General features: G+C 44.6%; 1 protein-coding gene across 1 annotated transcript; it reads left to right on the top strand.

Annotated features, from left to right (window-relative positions):
• Nucleotides 1–341: 341 nt before the first annotated feature.
• Nucleotides 342–27,949, top strand: LOC137537039 (zinc finger protein ZFP2-like). The gene is made up of 5 exons (XM_068259189.1): nucleotides 342–350; nucleotides 3,454–3,532; nucleotides 3,645–3,742; nucleotides 4,311–4,749; nucleotides 26,337–27,949. The coding sequence occupies exons 1-5, from the start codon at nucleotides 342–344 to the stop codon at nucleotides 27,701–27,703; spliced, it is 1,992 nt and encodes a 663-aa protein (XP_068115290.1). The 3' UTR covers nucleotides 27,704–27,949.

Here is a 27,949-nt window from a genome sequence, read left to right as displayed (position 1 = left end):
CAGTGCAAATAGGAGGGGCAGCCAGACCCCCCTTCCCTCACTTGGTCCCCCTCCTTATGCACTCTCCCCCTCCAGAGATGTGGCAGGTGGGTAATTACTCACCTGACTCTTGCATTCCAGGCACTGGAAATCTGCGTCACCTTCACTTGCCACGTCTCCGCTTTCAATGCCGCTCACTGTGCTTCCGCTAATCAGGAAGCACAATGATCAGCAATGAAAATGGAGACCTGTGGCACGGTGACGCGGCATTCCAGTGCTTGGAACGCAAGAGTCAGTTAAGTAATTCCCCGCCTGCCGCCACTCCCTGTCGCATATCTGGAGGGGGATAGTGCTGGAAGGCGATGACCCAGGTGAGGAAGGGGGTGGGGTGGGGGGGGGTCTGGCGTCCCTGCTGCCTCTCCTTCCACTCTTCCCATACTGGGGCCAACTATGCTAGCTATACTGGGGGCAACTACACTACCTATACAGGGGGCAACTATACTAGCTATACTGGGGAACTACTATCTATACTGGGGGCAGCTATACTACCTATACTGGGGGCAACTATATTAGCTATACTGGGACAACTATGCTACCTATACTTGGGCAACTACACTACCTATACTGGGGGCAACTATACTAGCTATAATACTGGGGAACTACTATTTATACTGGGGGCAGCTATACTACCTATACTGGGGGCAACTATACTAGCTATACTGGGGAACTATTATCTGTACTGGGGGCAGCTATACTACCTATACTGGGGGCAACTATACTAGCTATACTGGGGAACTATTATCTGTACTGGGGGCAGCTATACTACCTATACTGGGGGCAACTATATTAGCTATACTGGGGAACTATACTATCTATACTGGGGGTAATTATACTAGCTACCTATACAGGGGAAACTATGCTAGGTATACTGGGGCAACTATGCTACCTATACTGGTGGTAACTATATTACCTACCGTGGCACGCTTAGCATGCTGCACTCACTCCTTTTCTTTCTTTCTTTTTTGTGTCAGAGGGTGTCTTTTAATACCAAGCACTGGGTGTCAAATGCCCCCTAGGTACGCCACTGGAGTTAAGGTCCCCTTTAAAGGACAGCTGTAATGAAAGGGATATGGAGGCTGCAATATTTATTAACTTGTAAGCAATACCAGTTGCCTAGCAGCCCTGCTGATCCTTTGCTGCTAATACTTTTAGCCATAGACCTTGAACAAGCATGCAACAGATCAGGGGTTTCTGACATTATTGTCAGATCTGACAAGATTAGCTGCATGCTTGTTTTTGACATGATTCAGACACTACTGCAGCCAAATAGACCAGCAGGGCTGCCAGGCAACTGGTATTGTTTAAAATTATTATTATTATTTAGTATTTATATAGCGCTGACATCTTACGCAGCGCTGTGCAGAGAATATCATATTTTCTTGTCCCTTAACTGTCCCTCAGAGGGGCTCACAATCTAATCCTTATCACAGTTTTATGTCTATGTATGTATTGTATAGTGTAGTGTATGTGTCATAGTCTAGGGCCAATTTAGGGGGAAGCCAATTAACTTATCTGTATGTTTTTGGGATGTAGCAAAGGATCATGCCGGCACCATCCAGTATCTTAATCTTAATGCTCTTTTTGTTTTTCAAAATAAATGACAGCCATCATTGCAACGTTTCAGTGTAAAGGGGGCCATACACTAGGCGACCAACCAATCGACCATCCAATTCGATTATTATAATCGAATTGGATGAAAATTGGTGCTGCCAAGTGCATGCCCGACCCACAAAGCGACCAATTTCGGGACAGAAATTGGCCGCACGGTCGATCGCGCATGCTGGAAAATTTCGGGTCGATGTTGGTTGGTTGGGTGTGCGGCAGTACGGCGGCCGAATTGCGAACGAGCGACGAGACGACGAAGCCGCTGCCACCGCAATGTAAGCCGGCGATTAACGCAAATTGCCCAAGTAAGAACGGGCCCATAGGGTATTATAGCACTAGTGCTTTAAAAAGCACTAGCGCTTCAGCGTTTTGCCATGTGTGAATGAATGGGCATTAAAGTTGGTGAAAAAAGTACTATCAAAATTATTTTCAGTATTTCCTTGCTTGTTGGTGGTTTAAAAGGCGTTTTATGTCAAGGTGTGAAAATATCTCCTAGGAGAAAACTTAGGGAAAGAGTAAATTGTGGGCAGCATGGTGGTGTAGTGACACTCTCGCCTTGCAGCGCTGGGTCCCTGGTTCAAATCCCAGCCAAGGCACCATCTGCTAGGAGTTTGTATGTTCTCCCTGTGTCTGTGCGGGTTTCCTCCTGGCACTCTGGTTTCCTCCCACACCCAAAAAACACAGATAAGTTAATTGGCTCCCCCCCCTAAATTGTCTCTAATCTACAATACATACACTACATGATATAGACATATGACTATGGTAGGGACTAGATTGTGAGCTCCTCTGAGGGACAGTTAGTGACAAGACAATATATTCTCTGTACAGCGCTGCGTAATATGTTGGCACTGTACAAATACTAAATATTAATTAATAATAAATTGCATATGCGTCTTTGAGACAATTGGGTTTTTCCAATTCTGACCACTAGATGTCAGGCTTTGCACACAGGATTTTTTTTTTTTTTTTTCCAGTTTCCAATCAGAATTTTGGAAGGGTCTTTATCTCACGGCACTGCAGGCAGGGAAGGTAATGGCCGACGGGTCTCCATATTATGCTGCTAATTAAGGCTCAATTAGGGTGATTAAGCTGACACGTCACACACAACCTACTAACTGCCTGACCCAGGGAAATGTCTCCTGTATTTTCTTAAATACTCACCCTAATGTGATTTCCTTCCCAGGAGCCAATCTGCACACAGCAATGGGGGCTTCTATCATTATCCCCCCACACTCCCCCATGTGTCCTCCATCATCACTGCCTGACCCAGGGAAATGTCTCCTGTATATTCTAATATACACACTCTAATGTGATTTCCTTCCCAGAAGCCAATCTGCACACAGCAATAGGGGCTTCTATCATTATCCCCCCACACTCCCCCACCCCATGTGTCCTCCATCATCACTGCCTGACCCAGGGAAATGTCTCCTGTATCTTCTATACACACCCTAATGTGATATCCTTCCCAGGAGCCAATCTGCACACAGCAATGGGGGCTTCTATCATTATCCCCCCCACACTCCCCCATGTGTCCCCCATCATCACTGCCTGACCCAGGGGAATGTCTCCTGTATCTTCTTATATACTCACTCTAAGAAAGTTCCTGCAGTAACAGTAATGCCTGCCTGAGAGCTATTCTCACCATGGCGGGAGGCAGTGTGCATGTTAGGGGGAGTCTATGATTTGCAGTTACACCCCTGGTGTGTGTATACATATATGTATAATGCGTGAGGGATAAGTCTGAGTGGTGACTGTATCATTATGTGTGTCAGGTTTATAAAGTGGCAGGATGTCTATTTCTCCATGCAGGAGTGGCAGCAAATAGACGGATACAAGGACCTCTTCAGGGACATCATGATGGAGAATCAGCCGCCCCTCACATCACCGGGTAAGAAAAGACTTTCTTGTAAAGCAGAGTTTTGTGTGGAGGGTCCACCTAGATCCATCATCTGATAATCTCATAGAGACTAGTATTCAGTCAGTGTGTGTATTTCCTACAGATGGATCCAGTAACAGAAACCCACTAGAGAGGTGTACAGGTCCTCTTTATTCCCAGGATAGTCCACAGGAAGATCTCACCACCCCCCACCATTATCAGGTAGGTGGAATCAGGGTGTAACATTCTTGAGAGATTGTATAAAGTAAACCTGTGAGTAAAATCAAGTTAAAAGTTAGATACTTACCTAAGTAGTGGGAACCCTCCGGATGGTCCAGAGGCTTCCTTGATCCTTCCTGAGCCCATTGCTGCTGCCCAGGAACCTCTTCTTCTCTATGGGTGTGCTGCTGACCAAGCAATAGTGCAGCCATACTGTGTCTATGTGAGTGATGTCCACACATGCCGAGTAGCATGAAACTGCTCATGCCAGGAGGAAAAGCCCCGCATGACTGGCTATGCTCTACTGGGCATGTGCAGATCATATACAAGCATGCTTAGTACAACCATGCTCATACATGGATGGGGGTGTGGCCACAAGACAGCATTTGAAATATTTTCTCAGACATGCTCAGAGGGACTCTGCACTGGAGCGGAGAGCTCATAGAGGATCGGAGAAGCCTCTAGACTATCCACAGGCTTCACACCACTGATGTTAACTATCTATCTTATAACTTTTATATTACTTCAGGTATACTTTAAATATGTAATTCTCTGTGTTTTGTGGCTTTAGTGTAAAGAACAGATTGATGTGAAATTTGGTGGTAAAGAGGAAGAAGAAGAGACATATGTGAGGAGTGATCAGCAGTCTATGGAGGAGGGTAACATGATGAGGACAAGTAAAGAGGAAGAAGAGACGTATGTGAGCAGTGATCAGCGGTCTATGGAGAAGGGTGACATGATGAGGACAAGTAAAGAAGAGGAGGAAGAGACGTATGTGAACAGTGATCAGCGGTCTATGGAGGAGGGTGACATGATGAGGACAAGTAAAGAGGAAGAAGAAGAGACGTATGTGAGGAGTGATCAGCGGTCTATGGAGGAGGGTGACATGATGAGGACAAGTAAAGAAGAGGAGGAAGAGACGTATGTGAAGAGTGATCAGCGGTCTATGGAGAAGGGTGACATGATGAGGACAAGTAAAGCAGAAAGATCATCTGCAGATATCTGCACAGGTAAGTAATGAATGCTATGTATGAGTTGCTATTCTGTTGGTCAGTTGCGCCAGATAAATGTTCCTGGATTCATTACACCGCGGTGTGCTTTGGGCTTTCTTCCTGAATTCTTGTGTCCTGCTCTGTGGAGGGTTTGCCTAGCAGCATTGGTAAGCTGAGGCGGTTGTAGCGGTCTACCCCGTTTTTTCATGTCCTCCACCAGCTCATCAGTCAGCCATCATTTGTTAAAATACTGAGGCAGAGGCCTCGCTACCAAGCCTTTTTAAAATTTCAAAACCGTAGACTGTTTTATGAGCAAATTAGAAAAAATTTAGGCAATTTAATAATTGCGTTCAGAAGCCAAAAATGTATCTGACTGTAAATAATTGCTGCAGAACTCATGGTCTCTGTGGTAATGTACATAACCCTTACTGATCAGTATGGGGAGTAGACAGTAGATAGAATGAAATTTGTTTAATATTTAAAAGTCCTAATGTCTCGGTCAATTAAGTCAATCAGCAGGTCTGAGAGAAAGGAATGCAGACAAGATGGTTGGTGACACCCATTTTTAATTAAAGACATTAAATTGACCAGATGAGCAAATGTCAGTTTGTAAAAATATCCCAAACTACGTTAATTCCCACGGATAAGTTTAAATAAGGAATTTGTAAACAAAACATATTGGAGTTGATTCACTAAAGAAAATAGCATGAGTAATCTGTTACTCGCGCTATTTCCACAGCATGCATTCAATGTAATAGGCTGCACGCTACGTGCGCAATTGTCTGCGTATCCCGCGTAACCAAAGGAGCGCACGCTATGCTGCGGTTAGTGCAAAGGCGTAGCGCCCAGGGACAAAGACTATCAATGCGCCCCCTAAGGTGAAGGCTGCGCCGCGACAAAAAAGGGGCGTGGCCACATAATAATTGTGGGCGTGGTTATGGGTGGAGCCAAATGTACATGGAGGTTAGCAGGCTCACGCTCACCCACCCTCCCTCAGTATGTACCTTCCAGCATGTTCCAAGTCAAATTCAGCAATAATGAGCCACCCCATCAAGACAAATTCAGCAATCATGAGCAAATATGAGGCCCCCAACCTGACCAACTCAGCAATCATGAGGCCCCCAACAAGACAAATTCAGCAATCATGAGGCCCCCAACAAGACAAATTCAGCAGTCATGAGGCACATAAATAGACAGCATTTCACATAAATAGGCAGAATGCCCCCTTAATATGGTAGACACCTCTCACCTGGCAGCAGTTCCCCAAAATACACTCAACCTGACAGCAGTGGTTCCCCAAAAATAGGTAGCCCCAGGTCTATAAGTGTCCCCAGAATAGGTGGCCAGCGGTGTAGATGTCCCCAGAACAGGTAGCCAGTGGTAGAGATGTCCACAGAACAGGTAGTATGGGTATATGTGCCCAGTATATGTAGGCAGGGGTATATGTCCCCAGTATATGTAGCCAGAGGTATATGTGCCCAGTATATTTAGCCAGGGGTATATGTGCCCAGTATATGTAGTCAGGGGTATATGTGCCCAGTATATGTAGGCAGGGGTATATATGCCCAGTATATGTAGGCAGGTGTATATGTTCTCAGTATATGTAATCAGGGGCAGTGCTGGGCCGAATTTACGCATTAGCGTAATTACGCATCGTAATTCACTACAAATGCACCGTAAGCGTTACGTGTAAGGTTACGGTATTACACGTAATTAATTACGCGTAGACCGTAGGTTACGTTATTACGCGTAACAAATTACGCGTAAGACAGTAAACTCCTATTGAAATTACACAGTCTGCCTGGAGACCCACCTTTTACAAAAAGACACCCACCTGTGCTCTAATGTAATATTCCCAACTATATATCATAGCACCTTTAAGAAAAAAAAAAAAGGCGTCATGATGGCATTCCACAGGGATCTCAAGATTGACCCCATATTCACTTTCTCAGACCCAAATGGGAGATTTATAATATTTGTTGGCAGGATCAACGAGGAGCTCATCACCCTAGTAGCATTATATGGTCCTAATTCAGGCCAAAAAGCCTTCCTGCAGAAATTATGCACCAAAACAAAATCAGTTCAACAAGGCCGCTTAATAATGGGAGGGGACTTTAATGCTTGCCCATCTAAATTGGATTCATCATCCAATTCTCCTAATCAAATTATTGACAAGCAACTGCACTGGAATGATCTATATGATCCTTGGCGCATATTTCACTCCTCGGAACGGGACTATACGTTTTTTTCAAACGTGCATAAAACACACTCTGGGATAGACCTATTTCTTACTGATAAAATAATGCTGCAGGGGGTGATGGACTCCTCCATTGGTACCAAAACGCGGTCAGACCACGCCCCAGTTCACCTACTAATTAAGGACAACCTATCTATGGAAAAACCTTTTCTGTGGAGACTAAATTCATCTTTACTTTTGAATAGCGATTTTGCTAATAAGCTAGAGAAGGATATCCAAGAGTTTCTTGAAAGAAATTGTACCCCAGGGATGAGCAACGCCAGCATATGGTCAGCACTAAAGGCATTCTCCAGGGGAATCTTAATTAGACAGGGAGCCTTTACTAAAAAAGAAAGGAATAATAAATACAAATACTTATTAAAACAAATACAGAGTCGAAAAGAGCTCCATAAGCAAAACCCCTCTCACCAACTAGAAAAAGAACTCTTTCATCTTAGACAAGAGTTGACAACCATATTACAATCTAGATATGACTTTATGCTACAAAAAGCCAAACTAAATTTCTATTCCCAGAACAACAAAGCAGGATCTTACCTAGCGAAGTTAACCTTCCCAGCGTTCAATTTCCCCAGGATTTCTGTGCAAACAGTGATAAAATTTATTTTTAAAACTTTTTTTTCCCTGTAACTTGCCAAAATGTGTCAAGCAAGGGTCTAGTATACAGTGCAGGAGAGTATTGATGTGTATGCATGTTTATACTGTTCACAGCATGTTTTTTTGAACGGACATTTCTGTCCATACCGCTAGGGAGGTTAATAAAACAAAAACAAATCAAAGCTAAAATACACTCATCAACTCACCCTATCACAAAACAAACAATATCTAACCCTAAACAAATTGCCGATATGTTCTGCGACTACTACGCTAAATTATATAATTTAAGAAATGATACCCAAACAGTCCAACCTACAGATACTCTAATCTCTAACTTCTTAGACTCCATAAGTCTCCCCAAATTAAACAGCTCCCAATTAGATCAACTAAACACGCCTTTTAGCAGTAAAGAAGTAAACAACGCTATAAAATCCCTAAAACGCAACAAGGCCCCAGGTTCCCGATGGCTTTTGCAATGAGTTCTTCCTGACTTTTGTCCCAACCTTATCCCCCTTTCTCAGCAAACTTTTCAATGAATTCGCCACAAATGGCTCCATCCCAACAGAATATCTAGAGGCAATAATTACTGTACTACCTAAACCAGGGAAAGACCCTTGCTCCACGTCTAATTATAGGCCAATTTTGCTACTAAATACCGACACAAAACTATACGCTAAGCTATTGGCCACAAGATTAATGCAGTTTACCCCAACACTACTGGAGCAGGACCAGGTCGGATTCACAAAAGGCCGACAGGCTTCGGAAGCAACTAAGCATATGGCAACAGTTTTAAGATACATTGAGCTCTGTCGGACGCCTTCACTGCTGTTAACTTTGGACGCAGAGAAGGCGTTCGACAGAGTTCACTGGAAATTTCTTCAAGCTACATTGGAGAAATTTGGCTTTTCAGGCATAATTCTTTCTGCCATTATGGCACTGTATACTGCCCCATCGGCCCGGGTGAACGCTGCAGGGTTTATCTCCAAACCTTTCCATATATCAAACGGGACCCGACAGGGGTGTCCTCTTTCCCCATTCATATTCGTACTTTTAATGGAAACAATCGCTCAAAAAATACGAACCAACCCGGGGATCTTAGGAATAAACATAAATGGTCATGAACATCTCATTAGTATGTTTGCGGATGATGTGGCACTTTTAATAACAAACCCGGACTCCTCCTTACCGCACCTATTAGAGGATTTACACAGCTTCTCTGAAGCCTCCCTTTATAAACTCAACCAAAATAAATCATTTATTATGGGTCTTAATATCTCCCCAACTACTGAACTCCACATAAAAACAAAGTACAAATTTTCCTGGGCAGAGGGGGCAGTATCCTACCTTGGCATACAATTAACAAAAGCAATGTCAGATCTATTCAAATACAACTATGTTCCCCTATTAGCAGATATATACGAAAAGATTGCTCAAATATGCAGAAATTCTAGTTATCCTGGTCAGGAAGAGTTGCGGCCTTTAAATTATTCCTCTTGCCTAAGATACTCTATATCCTTTGCACGCTCCATATAATAGTACCAAAGTCCTGGTTTCATGATATTAAACAGTGTATAAACAACTACATTTGGAATGGGAAAAGAGTCAGGACCCCATATCAAATTATGGTTCTTAATAAAGTAGACGGAGGTATGGGCCTACCCAACATTGAACAATATTATTACGCATCTAATCTAGACATGGTTAGATATTGGTGGAATCAAGCCCTAGATAAACCTTGGGTAAAACTAGAATCTCAACTACTTGGGGCCAATCTCAGAGATCTTCTATTAAGCTTAGCAATGGGAGCGAAACCTCCCACAACTTATTTTCCATCCATTCAAACGCTTTTAAAATCATGGGAATACTTCATTAAACACCCTCCTCCCCCCTCTAAGAACATTAACGTAAAAGTACCAATTTCAGTTCTAGAACAGTTTACACCTAATCTTAACCTGGGGAAATGGAAAACACTAGTGATCACAGATTTATCTGACCTACTAGCAGGTGACCATATCAAATCATTTGCAGAACTATCCCATCAATATGGACTTCCTCAAGCCCAACTATACACCTATCACAGAATTTTTCATATATTCAAATCCACCCAAATATCTACCTTAACTCTCAACCATAACATTGTCACCATGTTGAATTTTAAAGGATACTTTAAAGGGGGCATATCGGTATGGTACAACACCCTTAGTAAACATAGACAATCACCAATAAACAGATACTCACTAGTATGGTCGGCAGATTTGGGTAGCAAGGTCACATTGAAGCAACTAATCACTGCTGGTAACTTGATCTCCAAAATCTCTAAATGTAACTCTCATTGGGAAATGTCGAAAAAAATACTATATAGGTGGTATGTAACACCAAGACAAATAGCTTCCTATGCGCCAAATTCATCTCCATTATGTTGGAAGTGTAATAAAGAGGTAGGAACGTATATGCATATGTTCTGGGAATGCCCCTTAGTTGCGCAAATTTGGGCCAAAGTAGAATCGCATATAAGATCCCATTTCATCCCAACTTTTAAGTTACATGCCAAGCTAGCATTACTCCTGGTAGACGCGGTGGAGATACCAAACAAAGTACGCCCCATCATATGCCATATAATAGTGAGCACCCTACATATGATCACAACAAACTGGAAATCCACTGAGGAATTCTCCCTCTCTCAAATTCTGGCCATCACTAAACTCAATATTCTTATGGAGATTAAAGTACGAGCGAGATTAGGTCTCAACAATAATAACTTTTCCATCCCTAGCGATTGGTAAAATGACACGTCCCAACAATTTCGTTCCACTTCTCCAGGTTGAAGCAATAACCACAGTTAACTGCATAGGCTTCCTTTTTCCTAACCGAAAGTCCACCTACCATTTAATTAATGTGTTAATCACACTACTTATGATCCAATATGAGGTACAAACATTAACTTAGTTTTTCCGTTTAGAATAGATTAGTTAAGTTTTATATAAAGCTCTCCAGCTATAAGACACATAGGTATCTTTGAGCAGGTTATATTCTCTCATAAGCCAACATCACAATATCACAAACAAAATTTGGAGACATGTCTCCAAGTTCCGCGGGTGATATAACAGGAAATCGAATATGGTTCTCTAGAGACTTAATAGAAGCTATAAGAGACTCTAGCGGAGGGTACATATAGACCCACTGGTTCCGCTAGGTAAAGACTCATAGGAAAGTTGCCCCACTGGTTACCTATAAGGTTTTGTGAATACTAGTTGGAAAACTTGATACAGCCTAGCAATATTCTCGATCTCATGTTTGATTGAAACTGTGCTGAATCAGACAAGATGTGAATATACCAAATCTGTGATATATATTGACAATGCGTTTATTACAGCTGTAATTGTTATGTATGCTTAAAATCTCAATAAAATACTTTATGATGAAAAGAAATTACACAGTCTGCCGTAATCGCGTAATATTACGCTCCCGTATAATATAAAAAAGCCGCCGACTTTAAGGGTTAATAGCAAAGCCCCCTTAAGTGCTAAGAGCCTCAAATTTGGAGAATATATTAAGGAGATCAGAAGGAATAAGAGGAAATGTTTTTTTTTTTTCAAAAAGACCTTATAGTTTTTGAGACAATCGATGTTAAAGTTTCAAAGGAAAAATATATACATTTAAAAACCCGCCGACTTTAACGGTTAATAGCAAAGCCTGCTTAAAATTTAGGAACACCAAATTCCCAGGGTATATTAAGGGGATCAGTGGGAATAAGAGGAAAAAAATTTTTTTCAAAAAGACCTTATAGTTTTTAAGAAAATCGATTTTTAAGTTTCAAGGGCAAAAATGTCTTTTAAATGTGGAAAATGTCAGGTTTTTTTGCACAGGTAACAATAGTGTATTATTTTCATAGATTCCCCCAAGTGGGAACAGTTTTGCTTACTTCGTTCTGAGTGTGGGAAATATAAAAAAAACGACGTGGGGTCCCCCCTCCCAGACCTCTTTAACCCCTTGTCCCCCATGCAGGCTGGGATAGCCAGAATGCGGAGCACCGGCCGTGTGGGGCTCCGCACCCTGACTATACCAGCCCGCATGGTCCATGGATTGGGGGGTCTCGGAAGGGGAGGGGCAGCCAAGCTTTCCCCTCCCCCTCCGAGCCCTTGTCCAATCCAAGGACAAGGGGCTCTTCTCCACCTCCGATGGGCGGTGGAAGTGGAGGCTGCGATTTCCTGGGGAGGGGGGGGGGTCATGGTGGCATCTGGGAGTCCCCTTTAAAAAGGGGTCCCCCAGATGCCCACCCCCCCCTCCTAGGAGAAATGAGTATAGGGGTACTTGTACCTCTTACCCATTTCCTTTAAGAGTTAAAAGTAAATAAACACACAAACACTTAGAAAAAGTATTTTAATTGAACAAAAAACATAACCATGGAAAAAGTCCTTTAATATTCTTAATTAACCATTAATACTTACCTGTCCCTTTAAATAAATGATCCCTCGCAATAGCCTCGGAAATGTTCTATCAGTTACAATGTAACAAAGTTATTACAATGTACCAACTTTGTTACATTGTAACTGCGCCGCACCCGACATCACTCGCCGCTCAGCCGCCACATACACTTATGCGTCCTCGCAGGACGCTAAGTCCCCGCCGGCTCCCGCTGTCCACCCCGCCCACATCTGTCACCCACATGTGGGTGACATGTGGGTGACATGTGTGTGGGAGAGGCGGAGAGGGCAGCGGGAGCTGGCGGGACTTAGCGTCCTGCACGGACCCGACAGAGCTCTGAGCTATATAGCTCAGAGCTCTCTAAGCATCTTTGAATTTGGGCTCCAAGGAGCCCCATTGGTCCTTAGCAGACCAATGGGGTTCCTTCAGGACAGGACAGGAACCCCATTGGTCTGCTAAGGACCAATGGGGCTCCTTGGAGCCCAAATTCAAAGATGCTTAGAGAGCTCTGAGCTATATAGCTCAGAGCTCTGTCGGGTCCGTGCAGGACGCTAAGTCCCGCCAGCTCCCGCTGCCCTCCCCGCCTCTCCCACACACATGTCACCCACATGTCACCCACATGTGGGTGACATGTGGGTGACAGATGTGGGCGGGGTGGACAGCGGGAGCCGGCGGGGACTTAGCGTCCTGCAAGGACGCGTAAGTGTATGCGGCGGCTGAGCGGCGAGTGACGTCGGGTGCGGCGTAGTTACAATGTAACAAAGTTGTTACATTGTAATAACTTTGTTACATTGTAACTGATAGAACATTTCCGAGGCTATTGCGAGGGATCATTTATTTAAAGGGACAGGTAAGTATTAATGGTTAATTAAGAATATTAAAAGACTTTTCCGTGGTTATGTTTTTTGTTCAATTAAAATACTTTTTCTAAGTGTTTGTGTGTTTATTTACTTTTAACTCTTAAAGGAAATGGGTAAGAGGTACAAGTACCCCTATACTCATTTCTCCTGGGAGGGTGGGTGGGCATTTTGGGGACCCCTTTTTAAAGGGGACTCCCAGATGCCACCATGAACCCCCCCCCCCCCCCCAGGAAATCGTGACCTCCACCGCCCATCGGAGGTGGAGAAGAGCCCCTTGTCCTTGGATTGGACAAGGGCTCGGAGGGGGAGGGGAAAGCTTGGCTGCCCCTCCCCTTCCGAGACCCCCCAATCCATGGACCATGCGGGCTGGTATAGTCAGGGTGCGGAGCCCCACGCGGCCGGTGCTCCGCATTCTGGCTATCCCAGCCTGCATGGGGGACAAGGGGTTAAAGAGGTCTGGGAGGGGGGACCCCACGTCATTTTTTTTTTTATATATTTCCCACACTCAGAACGAAGTAAGTAAAACTCTTCCCACTTGGGGGAATCTATGAAAATAATACACTATTGTTACCTGTGCAAAAAAACCTGACATTTTCCGCATTTAAAAGACATTTTTGCCCTTGAAACTTAAAAATCGATTTTCTCAAAAACTATAAGGTCTTTTTGAAAAAAAAATGTTCCTCTTATTCCCACTGATCCCCTTAATATACCCTGGGAATTTGGTGTTCCTAAATTTCAAGCAGGCTTTGCTATTAACCGTTAAAGTCGGCGGGTTTTTAAATGTATATATTTTTCCTTTGAAACTTTAACATCGATTTTCTCAAAAACAATAAGGTCTTTTTGAAAAAAAAATGTTTCCTCTTATTCCTTATGATCTCCTTAATATATTCTCCAAATTTGAGGCTCTCAGCAATTAAGGGGGCTTTGCTATTAACCCTTAAAGTCGGCGGCTACCTAACATTGATCCATGCGTCAACTTTTCCGCTTGGGAGCATTGCCTTACGCATTAATTGCTAGTAGAAAATTATGCGTAAGGCAATAACGTAACAACCTGCATTACGGTATTCTTACGCATAATTGCGTAAGGGCCATGCGTAATTACAGACATGAACCGTAGATAAATGTCTACGCCTTAAGCGTAATTCCGTAATGCGTAATAGCGTAAAATTACGCGTAATGATCCGTAAGCGTAGTTTTTTCCATTACGCCCAGCACTAATCAGGGGTATATGTCCCCAGTATATGTAGTCACGGGTATATGTCCCCAGTATATGTAGTCAGGGGTATATGTCCCCAGTATATATAGTCAGGGGTATATGTGCTCAGTATATGTAGCCAGGTGTATATGTGCCCAGTATATGTAGTGTGGGGTATATGTCCCCAGTATATGTAGTCAGGTGTATATGTGCCCAGTATATGTAGCCAGGTGTATATGTGCCCAGTATATGTAGTCAGGGTTATATGTGCCCAGTATATGTAGCCAGGTGTATATGTGCCCAGTATATGTAGTCAGGGTTATATGTGCCCAGTATATGTAGCCAGGGGTATATGTAGCCAGAGGTATATGTAGCCAGGGGTATATATGCCCAGTATATGTAGCCAGGGGTATAATATGCGCCCAGTATATGTAGCCAGGGGTATATGTGCCCAGTATATGTAGCCAGGGGTATATATGCGCAGTTTATGTAGCCAGGTGTATATGTGCCCAGTATATGTAGTCAGGGTTATATGTGCCCAGTATATGTAGCCAGGGGTATATGTAGCCAGGGGTATATATGCCCAGTATATGTAGCCAGGGGTATATGTGCCCAGTATTTGTAGCCAGGGGTATATATGCCCAGTATATGTAGCCAGGGGTATATATGCCCAGTATATGTAGCCAGGGGTATATGTGCCCAGTATATGTAGCCAGGGGTATAATATGTGCCCAGTATATATAGTCAGGGGTATATGTGCCCATTATATGTAGCCAGGTGTATATGTGCCCAGTATATGTAGTCAGGGTTATATATGCCCAGTATATGTAGCCAGGGGTATATGTGCCCAGTATTTGTAGCCAGGGGTATATATGCCCAGTATATGTAGCCAGGGGTATATGTGCCCAGTATATGTAGCCAGGGGTATATGTGCCCAGTATATGTAGCCAGGGGTATAATATGTGCCCAGTATATATAGTCAGGGGTATATGTGCCCAGTATATGTAGTCAGGGTTATATGTGCCCAGTATATGTAGCCAGGGGTATATGTGCCAAGTATATGTAGCCAGGGGTATAGTATGTGCCCAGTATATATAGTCAGGGGTATATGTGCCCAGTATATGTAGCCAGGGGTATATGTGCCCAGTATATGTAGCCAGGGGTATATGTGTAGGTAGCCAGGTGTGCCCCCCCCCCAGCAGGAGGGGAGCAGCGCAGAGAAGAGGGAGAGCAGTGGGCAGCGGTGGAGAAGGGGGGGCAATCTCCCCCCCCCTTCCCTCACCTTAGAGTGCTCTCCCTCCCTCGCTCTCCCCTCCATTAATGTCCGGGTGGCTGGCAGCGGCGGGCGGAACTTACCTCCGTCTCGTCGCAGGGCCGGATGGATTTGCCGCTACTCTGGTCTGGTCCAGACCAGAGCAGCAGCTGCGGCACCCGAACTTCCGGCGCTGGAGTGAGACGGAGGTGAGTTCCGCCCGCCGCTGCCAGCCACCCGGACAATAATGGAGGGGACTGGGAGGGAGGGAGAGCACCCTAAGGTGAGGGAAGGGGGGGAGATGGCCCCCTTCTCCACCGTCCGCACAGCTCTCCCTCTTCTCTGCGCTGCTCCCCTCCCCAAAGGAAAAAAAAACCGCAGCTCAGCTGGCCACTCGGCACCCGGGGGCACTTTTTCTACCCCGACCCCCCCCCCTAGCTCCGCGTCTGGGTTAATGCAGCATAGCAAACGCTAGTAACTTATGTCTCGTTCCTGCAAATAAGAAGAGCTCTTCTCCTCCCGCCCTGAGCCCCATTCAGGTCCAATCACTTTAATGGACGTGATCCTCACACTCTGATTGGCCCAATCGGCTGCCTGTCACTTGACAAGCAGCCTATTGGGCCAAAAATGTAAACTCACCTGTCAGTTTTTAGATACAAAAGTGTTGGGTTCTGCAGGACTAGACCATGTTCCTGCACAGGGGGGTTGCTATCAACTCCTCAGTGTACAGTGTAATAATCACCTTGCTGAAAGAATCTTATTCAGATGGTGGTAAGGGGTTAAAGATTCCAGCAATGTGTGTTCTGTAACGGTTGGGTGCTGCAACTCAGACGTCTGATTATAGGTGATCTGCAGTATCACTAATAATACAGGCACTATACCTGATTATGTGGTGATCTGCAGAATCACCAATAATGCAAGTATAGCTGGTAGAGATACTGACAGAGTTGTGTATTAGTGCAACAGTAACTTAAATAGTAGAGAGGAACTTTACCAGAGGAGCTGGTAAAGTATTATCAGTACACTGACTGTATATACTAGCACAGACCTTTCCAAAGGGCTGGGATAGGTACAAACAGTGAGAGAATAGGAAAATACAGACTAGTCCTTCACCAGAGGGGCTGGCCAGGTACTAGTGGTGAAAGTGACTGTATAGACTTGATCAGACCTTTCCAGAGGAGCTGGAAAGGTGCTATCAGTCACTAATGGAGCAATAAGAAACTATCTCCCCAGAGAAGCTGGTGAGATAATAGTACCTCACCAGTGGCGAGGGCCCACTGGTGAGTAGAGAGGTCAGGCAGGCTAGGTTCGGCAACAGAGAGATAAGTATCAGTACAGAATCGTGAGACAGAAGAGTAATCAGTAATCAGGCAGAGTTCAGCAACTAATCAGATAGGCAGAAGTACAGAAGCGTTAAGCAGGAAGCAAGGTCAGAGGTATAGCCAGAATTATACACAGGTAATCAAATACAATGGTGAATTATGCCTTTATGCCTGAGCAACCCTGCATCCTTCATTTTCATGTGCTGAACTTTTCCTGCATGACTACTGACCTGGCATTTTCTCTGCATGGCTTATTGTGGCTGCATTACTTCTGGGAAGAAAAAAGTTTTTGTCATCATGACGTCATGATCATTATCCCCTTTTAGCAGTCCTTAATATAATTGTAGAGATCAGGGGTTATGTATGCTTGAGTGTGTGCGGAGTGAGTGGGGTGGCCACCTGGTTACTCTTTCTCTCTATTTTTAAATATGTCTTGTCTAATCTAACTATTTTTTTCATATGTGATAAATACATTTTTGATTATTTTATAAAAAAATCCCTTTTCTTATGGGTCGTTTGTCTCAAATCCCCTCAATGATTATCCTAAACCTTTTTGAAATCAAATACAATATAACAACAATCCTACTCTTGGTGTGAAGTCCTTGGTTGTAACACCTGGCACTAGTCTAAGGTCTGAGTGCTAACACAAAGTATTCACGACAGCAGACAGGGAATGAATGAAGACTGGAGGCTTAAGAAGCGGAGGAACGCTTCCAGCCACTCCCACCACGGAATCCGCCAATCAGCGCGGCGAGAGTCACCAATGACGTCAGCCAACCGGCAGGTCAGCTGTCGCGCCTTCTGCCCGCATAAAGGTCCTGTCTCCGCGCGAGACCGACACCCTATGAGCTGGAGATAAGACAGGCCTCGGCGTGCTAGATGCTGAGAGGCAGAACAAGACCCGCGAACCAGAAGCAGAGGCGGCTGTGGTCATAGCCTGTTCGCCCACAGCCACCAACTTACTAGTCGTTACAGTACCCCCCCCTCTAGACGTGGACTCCGGACACAACCCCTGGACTTTCTCTTCCCATCCATTTGCTGACCTTAACCATCTCGGTGAGGGAGGGAGAGGAAAGTGTCTGCTCAGGGAGGGAGGGAGAGGACTGTCCCTGTTCAATTGACCCAGAACAAAAGGCAGAAAGACGTCTTGACTTACTAGACCTGGCTGGTAAGGCCCAAAATATGTCTGCTGGGCTGACTTTCCAATCTACAATTTGTCCTCCACTGTCCAAGAAGGAGGACTCTAAACTTGTAGTCTGCCCAAGTTGTAACCCCATGGCTGCAATAATTATTTTCTCCGGGAGAATGCCGACTGGCATAAGTGATTGCCCTGACTCAGGTTCAAAACATCTTGACAGTGCGTCCGCTTTCACATTCTTGCTACCCGGCCTGTACGTGATTATAAATCTAAATCGCGTAAAAAATAGCGACCACCGAGCTTGTCTGGGGGTAAGGCGTTTAGCACTTTCGATATACTCTAAGTTCTTATGATCAGTATATACTGTGATTGTGTGTTCAGCCCCCTCAAGCCAGTGACGCCATTCTTCGAAGGCAGGCTTAATGGCCAATAACTCGCGATTCCCGATATCATAGTTTCTTTCAGCAGGTGTAAACTTTTTAGAAAAATATGCGCAAGGATGCAATCTGCCCCGTGGACTGGAATGCTGAGACAAAACAGCCCCCACCCCAATCTCAGAAGCATCCACCTCCACTATGAAAGGAAGGGTAACATCTACATGTCTCAAGATGGGGGCGGAACAAAACAACTGCTTGAGTGATGAAAAGGCGGCCTGTGCCTCTGACGACCAGTTGTAAGTATCCGCCCCCTTCTTGGTAAGATCTGTAAGGGGTGCGATTATAGAAGAAAACCCCCTGATGAATCTCCTATAATAATTGGCAAAGCTTAAGAATCGCTGGAGTGCCTTCAAGCCCATAGGCCGTGGCCACTCCAGCACCGCCGAAATCTTATTGGGATCCATGGCTAATCCTGCCGTGGAAATCACATACCCCAAAAAAGGAACCTCAGAAACCTCAAAGAGGCACTTTTCAATTTTGGCAAAGAGAGAGTTTTGTCGTAGTTTGCTCAAAACAAATTTTACATGTTTTCTATGTTCAGACAAGGTAGGGGAAAAAATGAGGATATCATCTAAGTATACTAAGACGAAACGCCCCAAAACCTCCCTGAAGACTTCATTAATGAGCTCCTGGAAGACGGCTGGTGCATTGCACAACCCGAAGGGCATCACGAGGTACTCGTAATGCCCGTCAGGCGTGTTAAACATTCCCCTTGTATTCTGGCTATACCTCCGACCGGCAGGTCAGCTGACGCGCCTTCTGCCTGCATAAAGGTCCTGTCTGCGCGCCCGCGTGAGACAGACACCCTATGGGCTGGAGATAAGACAGCCCTCGGCGTGCTAGACGCCGAGAGGCAGAACAAGACCCGCGAACCAGAAGCAGAGACGGCTGTGGTCATAGCCTGCTCGCCCACAGCCTCCAACTTACTAATCGTTACATGTTTGTAACGCTTGGTGGTGTATTCTCCACAGTCAGCATGCAACGCATGAGCTGGCGTGGAGGAGGTACACACACTAGCACAAGGAAACAGGCTATCCCTAGTATAGTGGAGGGGAGGACTGACTCCAATAGGAGATTGTGGCGCACAGAGCCAGTGCAGATCTGACAGCCACAAACAATGCTTTCGTTATAACGTCTCAGCGCAAAGTAGCGCTGAGCGCGTAAACCAGAACTTAGGAGATCAGGACAGGTAGACAGAATGAACGCTTGCTAGCTAGCGGCTACTTAGCGACAGCAAGCGTCCAAAACCAGACAGACTGGAATGAGGCAGCCAATGCGATGCGGCGATGGCGTGCCTCACAAAGACAGGACAGGACAGTCAGAAAATAGCAGGATTAAGATAGATGAACGTAACACAGATAAATATACAATAAGTATGTTTTCCTAGCGTATTACAATTACAGCTAACAATGAAACTATTTGTAACGTCTGACTAACATATGTATATATCGGCAATGAACCGATATATGACATAAGCAGGAACGCTGACTAGGAATGGAGTAACACAGGGAACAGGACTCAGAAGGATTCGCTATCTCTTCGCAGAGATGAACGCAATCCACAAACGGTAACAGAACAGGATTCAGAAGGATTCGTTATCTCTTCGCAGAGATGAACGCAATCCACAAACAGGACCAGGAACAGGATAACTAGCTCAGCACGGGTGCTCACGGTACGCGCAAACTACCAAAACGTGCTGGAAAACTGACTAACTGAACACAGGAAATAAACAGTTCGTGTACGTATATATCAGCGACACTGATGTATCAACGTAACACGAATACAAGGAAAATAATAAACGTGCTGGTATGCATATATATTGGCAATGAACCAATATATGATGCAAAGACCAGCAAAGTATCTTTATAACAAGAACCACGATCGGGGGCTAAAGCGACAGCAAGACTGGCTTACACTGAAGCTATGAAAACCCAAGGAAACCCTGCAGGAAGTAGATCTTTATACTGAGGTCATCCAATGGGAGCAGACATGCAGATTCCCACACAGGTGAATGATAATCAGCCACAAGCTGACAGCAGGGAAAGACAGACAAAGCTATGCAGCTTGCATGGAAATAGATCAGAACTGCCTGAGCTGCAGCACTACTACTTCCAGCAATAGCTGCTGCAGCAGCGATCATTACAGTACCCCCGCCTTTAAAAGCGGATTCCAGACGCTTTTCAAAACCGAAATTCCCAACAAAACAGTCTGACTGATAATTCATGATGACCGGGACAGCCCGGCAAGACCGAATTCCAGAATCAGTCCCCACAAGACTGGACCCATCAGAACCAGAACCTACAGAACCACGCCCATCAGTTCCACAAGCCCCAGTGTGACACCCATCAGAACCATGATTTCCAGAAGAAAGCCCTCCGAAATTCCCTGAGCGATACCCACCGCCTTCCAGGAACCGTTCAGAAACGCCACAGCCTTTGCAATGCCCACCGGTACTGTCTTTACCAACACAAAACCCACTGTTGAACCAGTCCAAGGCACCAGGACAGGTTTTCTCAGAGACCTCCCAGAACACCTTGAAGCTCCAAAGAGATCCCCATAGGTCAGAACGCCCCTTAGGCTCACATGGAGAACTATCAAGAACCCCTATGGAACCTAGGGCAATTCCCGAGTCAGGGCCACAAGGACAAACATCAATATCAGGGCTTTCAGGGACCAGAACCATCTCTGGGCATGCAGGCAGACTGGCAACATCAGAACGTGTTCCCACTAAGGAAGCATCAGAGCACGCTAACACCTTAGACACACTTGGGCATTCTGGCACACAAAGAACATCTGGGCACACCGGCACAAGAGAAACCTCTGGGCATGTCAAGGAACTGTGAGCCTCAGGGTCAGCCAAGACAGGACCAAAACCAGGACTGGCCAAAAAAAAATCATCATGACTAAACTTCGCAACTACTGGACTTTTACACGAGAATGCTGGATCAGACTTAGATGTCGCTGATTCCAGCAAAGTCAGTAACAAATCAGATTCAGGGGCACTAACAAAACAGGACAAATCTTCTGATGTATGCACTGAACCAGATAGGGACTCCACAACTACCTCTGGACTGGACAGAGACTCATTTAATACACTGGATTGGAGCTCATGAGGCGCTGCAGAACAAGTCAGTATTGCAGCAGCCCCCACTGGACTAGGCAAAACTGAGGAATTCCCTGGACAGGAAGGGGACTCTGGAACCTCTGCCACAGCGGCCAGAGAACTAGAATCTTTCAGGATACAGGGCTGGGTTTCAGGAACACTCATCAGACCGGACTGAAATTCTGAGATTTCTATTATTTTGACCAGAGAATCAGAATTATCCATGTTACAGGGCAAGACTTCTGAAACATTCAGAGGACAGGGCTGGAGTTCCTCGGCTGTTACAACACTGGAGAGGGACTCAACAACATTGGTTAAATCAGACTGTGTACAGGGCAAGGTATCTGACACACTTGCTGACGAGGACAATATTTCAATGGCTTCTGCTTTGCTGGGCAGAAATTCATCAAGTTTTATTAGAACAGACTGTAATTCCAAAACAGCTGCTAGACAAGTGAATATTACTGCAACACCAACTGAGGTAAGCAGTGCTTCAGCCTCCTCTGCTAGAGGGTTTAAAGTATCCAAAGTACTGGGTGAAGCATAAGACTCTGCGACCACAGCTTCACTGGACAGGATCACTGAACAGTCCATATTGCAGGGCAAAACCATGGAAGCACCTGCTGGACAGCATAATGATTCTGTGACCTGAGTTTCATTGGAGAGATCTACTGCACAATTCATGGTACAGGGCAAATTTATTGGAACATTTTCTGAACAAGGTAATAATTCTGCGATTTCAGGTTCACAGAGCAGATGCTCTGAGCTATTCACGAAACTAGAGCGAGGTGTAGAAACAGGAAGATCAAGACACAATGTTTGCGCATCTGAATCACCATTCATTTGTAAAATTGGAAAATTCAGATGCTGGGGTTCTGAGGATTCTAGACAGGATTGCTGGGACTCGGAAACTGATGTAGTGCATCTATTGGCATCTGCTGGATCAGACAGGAGTTGAACTTTATTAACACAGGTAATTTCTGCAGAAGTGTTTGCAGAGACAGGCAAGATTTTTCTGGTGTCTGTTTCACTGAACAAAGAGTCATGAGTACTGGCTAGGCTGGACTCGGAAGTCAGCAGGACCTCTGGATTCTCTGCTGAGAAATTTGCGCAGGGCAAGGTTAAGAATGTATCAGTGGCTTCTGTTTTACTGGTAAGTAACACTGAGTTATCCATGGTACAGGGTGGAATTGCAGGAACTTCAATTTCACACAAAAAGAGCTCCGAATCACCTGCTGAATCAGCCAAAGGTGCTGAAGCAGGCGGGTCAGAACGCCAAATTTGCGAATTCGGAGTCACATAAAAATCATCCAAAATCAGTTCCCACACATCAATCAATGGAGCCACAAAGTCATACTCACACACACCAGTTTTTATTAGGTTATAGGCAGACTTAATGCATGCATTCAATACTAATTCACTTTTTGCACTGTAAAATTGACAAAATGAACTTGAATCATTCTTCCATTCATTGACCAGATCTTCCATCTCTCCTTTCTCAAATGGAGGATTCCAAGCATACTTAACAGGCAGATCATGGTTTGCAGATATGATTGTAGCAGGGACATATATTGGGTTAATTAGCAGGTGATTGGCAGATTCCTTATTCCTAAGAATCTCCAATACCTGTAGCAAGTGCTGAACTGTAGTGTATGCAAACTTTCCTTGCTTCACAAATAAGTTGATTTGTTCAATACTCTGTAATATCTCATCATAATCATACTCAGATAATTCTTTTAAACAAAAATCTTTATTTTCCCTAGCCAGGGAGGAAAGTTCATTAGTAGTTTCATAAGTCCATTTAACTCCCCTGAAAGACAATTGCATTTCATTATCTGTTAATGGCAGAATCTCATTATAGGTCTCAGTCGCTAAGGATAACGACTCTGCAGATCGGACACGTTTCTTAGAACGTTTGCGTTTGGCCTTAGACCCTGCTGTTTTCCCAGCTGTTCTTGGTGATTTATTCAAGGCTGCAGGAAAATTATCAGTAACACTTTCTGCTTGCTGAACATTTTTGCAAGCAATTGAAGGAGTAGCTGATTGACCTGCTGCCAGGAGTTCATTAAGAGGAAAAGGCAATGGATCTATGCGCAACCAGTTATGGATCACAAACGCTAGAAATTCCAGCGGTCTCTCTTTCAAATCGGAATGATTGAGAACATCAAATGCCCACTGGAATAATTCCCCTTTAAACAAAATATAACTTAGTTGGAGTGCCCAGGTTGAAACAGGAGTCGCTTGGAGATCAGGATTGGTCAGGAACCTGGCACATTCAGAGAAAAACTCATTTTCTGTTTCAGAGCTAAGTTCTTCAAATTTCTTAAAGGAACAGGAACCATAATTAACAGTGTCATACTTTCTGGGAATCCCCCCCACAATGGGGATTGGTAATGGGGTTTTCATAATGTAACGCTTGGTGGTGTATTCTCCACAGTCAGCATGCAACGCATGAGCTGGCGTGGAGGAGGTACACACACTAGCACAAGGAAACAGGCTATCCCTAGTATAGTGGAGGGGAGGACTGACTCCAATAGGAGATTGTGGCGCACAGAGCCAGTGCAGATCTGACAGCCACAAACAATGCTTTCGTTATAACGTCTCAGCGCAAAGTAGCGCTGAGCGCATAAACCAGAACTGAGGAGATCAGGACAGGTAGACAGAATGAACGCTTGCTAGCTAGCGGCTACTTAGCGACAGCAAGCGTCCAAAACCAGACAGACTGGAATGAGGCAGCCAATGCGATGCGGCGATGGCGTGCCTCACAAAGACAGGACAGGACAGTCAGAAAATAGCAGGATTAACCCCCTTGGCGGTATGAAAAATACCGCCAGGGGGCAGCGCAGCAGTTTTTTTTTAATTATTTTTTTTTAAATCCTGTAGCGAGCCGAGGGCTCGCTACATGATAGCCGCTGCTCAGCGGCATCCCCCCAGCCCCGCCGATCGCCTCCGGCGATAGGCGATCAGGAAATCCCGTTCAAAGACGGGGCGGAATGACGTCACCGACGTCAGCGACGTCGGGACGTCATTGGGAGACCCGATCCACCCCTCGGCGCTGCCTGGCACTGATTGGCCAGGCAGCGCTCGGGGTCTGGGGGGGGGGGGCGCGCGCCGCACCGGATAGCGGCGATCGGGCGCGCGGCGGCGGCGATCGGGGTGCTGGCGCAGCTAGCAAAGTGCTAGCTGCGTCCAGCAAAAAAAAAAATTAAGTAAATCGGCCCAGCAGGGCCTGAGCGGCACCCTCCGGCGGCTTACCCCGTGTCACACACGGGGTTACCGCTAAGGAGGTTAAGATAGATGAACGTAACACAGATAAATATACAATAAGTATGTTTTCCTAGCATATTACAATTACAGCTAACAATGAAACTATTTGTAACGTCTGACTAACATATGTATATATCGGCAATGAACCGATATATGACATAAGCAGGAACGCTGACTAGGAATGGAGTAACACAGGGAACAGGACTCAGAAGGATTCGCTATCTCTTCGCAGAGATGAACGCAAACCACAAACGGTAACAGAACAGGATTCAGAAGGATTCGTTATCTCTTCGCAGAGATGAACGCAATCCACAAACAGGACCAGGAACAGGATAACTAGCTCAGCACGGGTGCTCACGGTACGCGCAAACTACCAAAACGTGCTGGAAAACTGACTAACTGAACACAGGAAATAAACAGTTCGTGTACGTATATATCAGCGACACTGATGTATCAACGTAACACGAATACAAGGAAAATAATAAACGTGCTGGTATGTATATATATTGGCAATGAACCAATATATGATGCAAAGACCAGCAAAGTATCTTTATAACAAGAACCACGATCGGGGGCTAAAGCAACAGCAAGACTGGCTTACACTGAAGCTATGAAAACCCAAGGAAACCCTGCAGGAAGTAGATCTTTATACTGAGGTCATCCAATGGGAGCAGACATGCAGATTCCCACACAGGTGAATGATAATCAGTCACAAGCTGACAGCAGGGAAAGACAGACAAATCATTACAATGTTCCTTGACTTCTATTCTCTGACTGATAAAGATCCTGATAATGCCTTTGTAAACAGTGTCTCTCCCTCTTAGCATGGACACCACATAGCAGCCTGCGAAGTAGATGCATCCTGGAGTGTAACATCACGAGCAGAAGCAGACAGTCAGTCAGGAGTAGTGTATATACATCACCCCTGACTGTTAGTTATATTACAGCAATATTACAGCACATGTTACCTCTTCAGGTCAGCCTCCTCCTCAGACTCTCCTGCATGCTGTGACACAGTAAAGTATATCTGTGAGCTGTGTGAAGAATGAAGGATGATTTTTAAGCATGGGGAGAGGGAGAGAGCTGGGTGAATAAATAAAGTGCCCCTAGATTTATGGTAATGTGTACCCTAATAAAGAGTATTACAAAAAAAGTTCCTTAAATTGATAGTGTTCCTTTTACGTTCTCTTAAGATGTTAGCAAGACTGTATTTTAGAAACAATTTTTTTGTTATTTTTTCAAGAAGATTACTGTTAAGAATACTGTTAGAAGGAACGCTACTTGGAACTGTTCATACTTTGTGTATATATGCTGTATGATAAGCAAATACAACTTTTATATAAAATAATACATACTGAGTGCTCTGATTCATTTCCAGGTATACCGTCAATCTATAATTACTGTTATTGAGGGTTCAGTCCCTACTATGCCAGATTTATATGACAGCAACACTTTAAACACTTTAAAGGCTTGATGCTTTACTGAGTTAGAGGTCATGCAAAAGGCAAGAACCTCTCAGGTTTGGTGTTTGGAATATACAGAGGTCTCGGCTTTCTGAGTCTCCATGCAAAGGGACACTCTAGACTCTTGCTTGGTGTGTGTAAGTTAGATGGGAACTCTGTCAATTATGCATGTCAGCCACAGAGGGAGTCATTACTTATGTGCAGTATGAGCTGCGTCAATCAGAACTTTGCTTTGATGTGTAGCGAGGCCTCTGACAACAGCAGGTAACATGTACTTTCACTCTTCTCCCAGCAGGTGGAGACAATACTGGGAACAGGTCAGAGGGACACCTTCTTGTACCTCCTCCTTGTAATGTAGAAGATAATTGCGTCACACAGATTCCTCCAGGAATTTCCACCATTCCCTCCAATCATCAGGAAGCTTCTGGAGGGTCACATCCTGTTACCCCAAATATCCCTCCAGGTGTGCACACTGCTGGCAGAGCGAATGATTGGGGTAATTCTCAGGAATCTTCCAGTACAGCAGATACTGTAACAGGTGAAGGCAACAAGAAACATTCATGTCTGGTTTGTGATAAATGTTTTACATCTTATCGGAACCTTGTTAAGCACCAAAGAAGTCACAGAGGACTGCAGCCTTTTTCATGTTCAGAGTGCGGGAAAAATTTCCATTCTAATTCACAGCTTCAGAGTCACAAGAGAACACACACAGGAGAGCGTCCTTTTTCATGCTCAGAGTGTGGGAAAAAGTTTCCTGCTCACTCAAGCCTTCAGAGGCACCAGAGAACACACACAGGAGAGCGTCCGTATTCATGTTCAGAGTGTGGGGAAAAGTTTTCTCAATACTCAGTCCTTCAGAGTCATGAGAGAACTCACACAGGAGAGCGTCCTTATTCATGTTCACAGTGTGGGAAAACATTTACTGATAACGCAAGCTTTAGGACTCACCAGAGAATACACACAGGAGAGCGTCCTTTTTCATGTTCAGAGTGTGATAAAAAATGTATTGATCTCTCAAGCCTTCTGGTGCATGAGAGAACTCACACAGGAGAGCGTCCCTTTTCATGTTCAGAGTGTGGGAAAAAGTTCATTAGTAGCTCAAGCCTTTACAGACACCAGAGAACACACACAGGAGAGCATCCTTATTCATGCTCAGAGTGTGGGAAAACTTTCACTAATAACTCAAACTTTAAGAAGCACCAGAGAACACACACAGGAGAGCGTCCTTTTTCATGCTCAGAGTGTGGGAAAAGGTTTGCTGATTACTCAAGCTTTCTGAGGCACCAGAGAATTCACATAGGAGCATTTCCTTATTCATGTTCAGAGTGTGGGAAAAAGTTTAATCATCCCTCAAGCTTTCAGAAGCACAAGAGAACACACACAAAAGAGCGTGCTTATTCATGTTCAGAATGTAGGAAAATGTTTACTGATCACTCAAACCTTCAGCGGCACCAAAGAATACACACAGGTGAGCGTCCTTATTCGTGTTCAGAGTGTGGGAAAACGTTTACTCTACCTTCAAGCCTTGTAAATCACCTAAAAACTCACACAGGAAAGCATTCTTATTCATGCTCAGAATGTGGAAAAAGATTCACTAATAACTTATACTTTAAGAAGCACCAGAAAACACACACATCCTTAATTATGTTCGGAGTGTGAGAAAAGTTTGCTGACCATATAACCCTTCTACACACAGAAGAGTGTCAGCACCCTTTTTCATGTTTAGGGTGTGGGAAAAAAATCCCTTCTAAATCACAGCTTCATATTCACTGAAGAGTTCACACAGGAGATCATCTTTATTTACGTTAAGAGGGTGAGAAATGTTTTGTCGAAAAGGGAATATTAGTTGCTGATTGTAAGAAAAATAGTCATTCATAGATATATAGAGGCATTTCTCATGATATA

Source organism: Hyperolius riggenbachi, chromosome 10 (genome assembly GCF_040937935.1).
Source record: "Hyperolius riggenbachi isolate aHypRig1 chromosome 10, aHypRig1.pri, whole genome shotgun sequence".
Taxonomy (NCBI): Eukaryota; Metazoa; Chordata; class Amphibia; order Anura; family Hyperoliidae; genus Hyperolius; species Hyperolius riggenbachi.
Note: the sequence above shows the minus strand (reverse complement) of the source record. Positions and strands in the feature narration are given on the sequence as shown.

What these genes read in the sequence shown, in the direction of transcription:
- LOC137537039 (XM_068259189.1), top strand. An exon ending in CCACCCCCCACCATTATCAG is followed by an intron (nt 3,743 to 4,310) that starts GTAGGTGGAATC and finishes TTGTGGCTTTAG; the next exon opens with TGTAAAGAACAGATTGATGT. An exon ending in ATCTGCAGATATCTGCACAG is followed by an intron (nt 4,750 to 26,336) that starts GTAAGTAATGAA and finishes CTCTTCTCCCAG; the next exon opens with CAGGTGGAGACAATACTGGG.